This window comes from Saccopteryx bilineata, chromosome 8 (assembly GCF_036850765.1).
Source record: "Saccopteryx bilineata isolate mSacBil1 chromosome 8, mSacBil1_pri_phased_curated, whole genome shotgun sequence".
NCBI classification, from domain to species: domain Eukaryota; kingdom Metazoa; phylum Chordata; class Mammalia; order Chiroptera; family Emballonuridae; genus Saccopteryx; species Saccopteryx bilineata.
Window position 1 is genome coordinate 58,856,889 of NC_089497.1, and position 4,193 is coordinate 58,861,081.

Below are 4,193 nucleotides of genomic sequence, written 5' to 3' on the forward strand. Positions count from 1 at the left end.
TAGGTTCTTCTGCCTGCTTCCCCACCCCCCTGCATCTCTACTCACTCATGCCATCATTGGAACTTAGCAACTTTCCTCTATCCTTGATCCCCCCCCAAAGAAAACAAAGATGGTCCACTCCTCAGAGAGCCCCACGGGACTTTCTTTAGTTCTCTAGTTCATCTTTAAAGCTCCCTGAGCTGTCTGTAAAGGGAAAGATTATATCATAGTCTTACACTTGATCATTAGCATGAACCACAAAAGGAGGTAGTAAAACCTCACAAGATGTCGAAAGTCACTCCTCCCTAAATAACCTCACAGTTCTGAGTGAGGAACAGAACTCAGCCCACATCTCCAAGAATTAACTCAGGGAGACCAGAGAAAGCCCACACTCCCAGAAATTAATCCATGAGGAACACAGTATATACTTGAGAAGGCTGTCTCCAGCCCGCAGTACCCAGAGTGGCAAAGGGTCAGAGAGGTCCCAGACTTCACATAAAGTGAACCCCATCTCCTAATCACCTCCAAGCAAGGCAAAAATCAAACACTGTTTAACCACAGCATCACGCTGATGGACACACTCGCCTACCCCCACCACCAAGCACTCTCAGCAGTAGTTGCAGAAACTCAGCTGTTCTGTTCAAGTTTCCTCTTTATTCTCTCCCCACTGGCAGGCAAACAGAACCAGAGCAGTGCTACTCTTCAAAAATAACAAAATGTTTTATACACGTTTCTGTATATACAACTGAACAACATTTTACATGTCCCTTTTGCACAGCAAAAGATATAAACATCCAGCTCTGAGAACACAGGTATGTACAAAAAACAAAGATGTCAAAAATACTTCACAACAGTGCAAAAATATTTTACACAGTATCATGGAGTGAGATCTTTTGAACAGAAGGAAGGTGTGTTTCTAAAGGAAAACTCCTTTTTTAGATATTAGATGTCTTTAACTGTAAACAAAATGCAACTTTCATTTCCTACCCCTCCCCCCCCTAATTATTTGAGGAATTTGGCAGAATTTCAAGGGTCTTAGTCTGAGGTAAACAATCCAAGCTCTCGCACCGAAAGACTGGGGGCGAAAAGGCAGGCACTAATGCCTCAAACCTTGTGCGAGTAGATTCCTTCTTTTAGATGACATGCCAATGACAACGCTAGGCTGCTCCCAGTTATAGAGGTGGGGGAGGAAATAAACCCCTCGTCCTGAGGACCCGCTGCCCCACAAACAGGAAATCGGCCGGCAGGCACCTGACGCCTGCCGGACTTGCTAACTTCGAGGGCTGCCTCTCTCCTCCTTCCTTACAGGGTTACCCACCCCAGCCCCGCACATCCCGCCACACCTCCACAGGCAACCTAAACTCCACTTAAAACAGAGCCAAATGTGTTGACGGAGAGAAGTGGGGGGAACTCTGGACTCTAAGGGTCCTCCCGTTTCCCCTTTCCTGGGCGCAAGCAGGAGGCAAGGGATAAGGAAGCAGTTGAGAAGACTGGTGGGGAGTCACGCTGGGGCGCCAGGTCGCGCGCATAAGGTTGCAGGTTGCTGGCCGTTCAGCCTGAGTGTGGCTCGTCTGGGTTGGAGCGGTCTGTAGGACCGGACTGGTCCCCGGCGGTGACAGAGATGGCGTCTGGACCCCCGCCTTCTATGGAGCTCTCGCTGCCGGTGCTCTCACCAGACAGCAGGCGCGTCACCCGCAAGTCAGCCTGCAGGCTTCGCACGTCGTTGCCGAAGCTGAGTTCACCCAGGTCATTTATAAGCTGCGACAACTCGGCCTTCACGTCGGAGGAACTGCCCAGCAGCAAAGGCTGCGGCCCTGCCCCGGGGGCAAGCGAGACCCCGCCGCCCCCGAGCGCCTCCTCCCGGCCACTCTCCAATGTATCCAGCAAGTCCCCACAGTCGAAGTGCATGGCCACCACCAACGCCCGCGGTGCATCGCCCTCTTGCTCCGCTGGGTCCTCATCCCTGGCACGGCCATCCTCCTCCTCCTCCAAGCAGCCCTCGGTGTGCTCCTCTTCCTCTTCTTCCTGCAGCTCCTGCTCCTGCTGTTCGCCGACCAGGTCCTCAGTGATGGAGCCGAGCTTGGGCGCGCTGCGGCTGCGCTCCACCGGCGGCTTGTAGCAGCAAGGTCCGTGCAAGAGCAGCTTGCGCAGCGGCACTAGCGGAATGGTGTGTGCGCCCACCAGCTCCTGCTGCTGGTGACGCGCGTCGTCTCGCCGCTTGAGCCGTTTAAATTCCGCCAGTGCGTTGGCCGACGTTTGGTAAAGCAGCAGGGCCATGGCCTGCGCCTTCTCAGGCTTGGACACCAGCACCGCGTGGCAGCGCAGCATTACTGCCTTGTGCTTGAGCTCATGCCGGTACACCCAGGCGAAGACCTTGGGCAGCCGCGAGTCTGCCACGCAGTAGGTAACGCGGTGCAGCAGGTAAAGGTGGCCCGGGCGGCGCAACGAGCGCTCCTCGGCATGCACCATGCGGATACCCTGCGCACTCACAGTTAGTTTCATCTTGGTGCCCTGACGGCCCGCCTCGCTCTTGCTCCAGATCTTACCCACCGCTAGGTCGGTGCAGCCGTCGCCGCGCGCCTGGATGGTGGTGGCATTGCCTAGGTAGAGCACAGTGTAAGTGGGGTCCTCGCTGGTGATGTGCAGTTTCTTACGCTTGGAGCGGAACATGCTGCCCACCCGGCTGAGCGCGCCTTCGGGACACGCCCGCGCCAGCGAGCTGAGTGCGGAGTAGTGCAGGCTCACGGCGTAGCCCTTGGGCTTGGACGCCTGCCTTGGCGGCGCCTCGGCCAGCAGCTCGAACTTGTGTTTCTTCCACGGCAGCATCTCCGGAGGGCGCCCCCGCGCAGCTGGGCGGCGGCGGCGGAGCGCCGGGTGCGAGCCCGGCTGAGCCACCCGCCTAGGCCGGACTCGGCCCGGGCAAGACCGAAAAATAAAACTCTCCTGAGAGTGGCCCAGTGCTGGGGAGAGGGGGCAGGAGAGGAGTGTAGTGCTCGAGAACCCTGCTGGGGTAAGGGGTAGAATATTTCAAAAGGCAAGAAAATATTAAACTGCGAGTGTGGAAAAAAAGCGCACTCAAGATTTACCCCAGTCTGGGCAAGGACGGAAGCAAAAAGTCTTAGGCCAGCAAAATGACTAAAAGATCGAACGGGAGTGGAGCAAAAAAAAATATCTTTAGAGGAAAAAAAAAAAAAAAAAAGATGTGCCCCTGCAAATAGAGGGAGCCCAAGCAAAAGCAGCCGAGATGGTGCGAGAATAATGCAGAAACTACTCAGAGAATGTAAAAAGCACCCCCCCCCCCTTCACACACTATTCTCAGGGCTGGGGCCAGAAACCTCAGAAACTCAACAGCGAGTGAGCCCAGGGGCCAGTGCTCTTCCACCCCCAAAGGGTGCCGGAGGCAGATCCACTCCGCTGGACTGGTCCCAGAAGCAGCTGCTTGCCCTAAGTGCGGTCAGATGGTGGGTCCGGTTGGCCGCGACGGGCCCCGCGCAGCAGTCCCGCTGTGGCTCACCGCATCTTGGCTCCGACAGGACGCGGGGGACTCGGGCTCCGCCGGCTCACTGTCCGGACTGGCTCGGCCGGGGCTGCGCGGGGCTCCAAGGGCGGGGCGCGCGCATGTTCGGCTCCGGGGACGGTCGCTACCTCATTTCTTCCCTCCGGGGGGTGTCCAACTCCACTCCCGCCTTTGCAGCGCGTCCCCTCGGTGCTGCGAGCACTGGCCAGCTCGACAGCCTCACATCCTTGCCGTCCGGGAGGTACATCTCGGGTAAATATAGGCCGGCGCGAACCATTTGCCTCGCGGGGACAGGGGAGGAGCAGAGAAGATAATCTGTTTCGATCTCCGACGCCGGCCGGGTTCCTGGTCTCTTAAAGGGACCTGGTTGCAGTCATTAGTGGAAGGAATGAGGAGACCAGTCTAATCCAGGAATTACATCCCAAATTTACCAGCATCTCTTTTATCTATATATATCGCCAAGACTGGTTACCCCTCAGGAAAAGGAACTTGAATTCTGACACTCCACCCCCAGGATGAATTGCAACTCACCAAATAAATGTCTTAATCGAAACGTATACAGAAGGTGGTAAAAAGGGGGATTTTATACTATAATTTACTGTGCAAAATGGGAAAAATAGTAGTTCTTTCATTGCATGACAGCTCTTTCAGAATGGCTGGTGCTGTTTAATATCATCATTTATTGAATTTTATTCTA

The 4,193-nt window shown here is 55.3% G+C and overlaps 1 protein-coding gene across 1 annotated transcript; it reads right to left on the minus strand.

Annotated features, from left to right (window-relative positions):
- Nucleotides 1-760: 760 nt before the first annotated feature.
- On the minus strand, nucleotides 761-3,723 carry FAM43A (family with sequence similarity 43 member A). The gene has a single exon (XM_066241212.1). It carries the CDS (start codon nucleotides 2,803-2,805, stop codon nucleotides 1,531-1,533), a length of 1,275 nt encoding a protein of 424 aa, XP_066097309.1. The 5' UTR covers nucleotides 2,806-3,723; the 3' UTR covers nucleotides 761-1,530.
- Nucleotides 3,724-4,193: the final 470 nt, after the last annotated feature.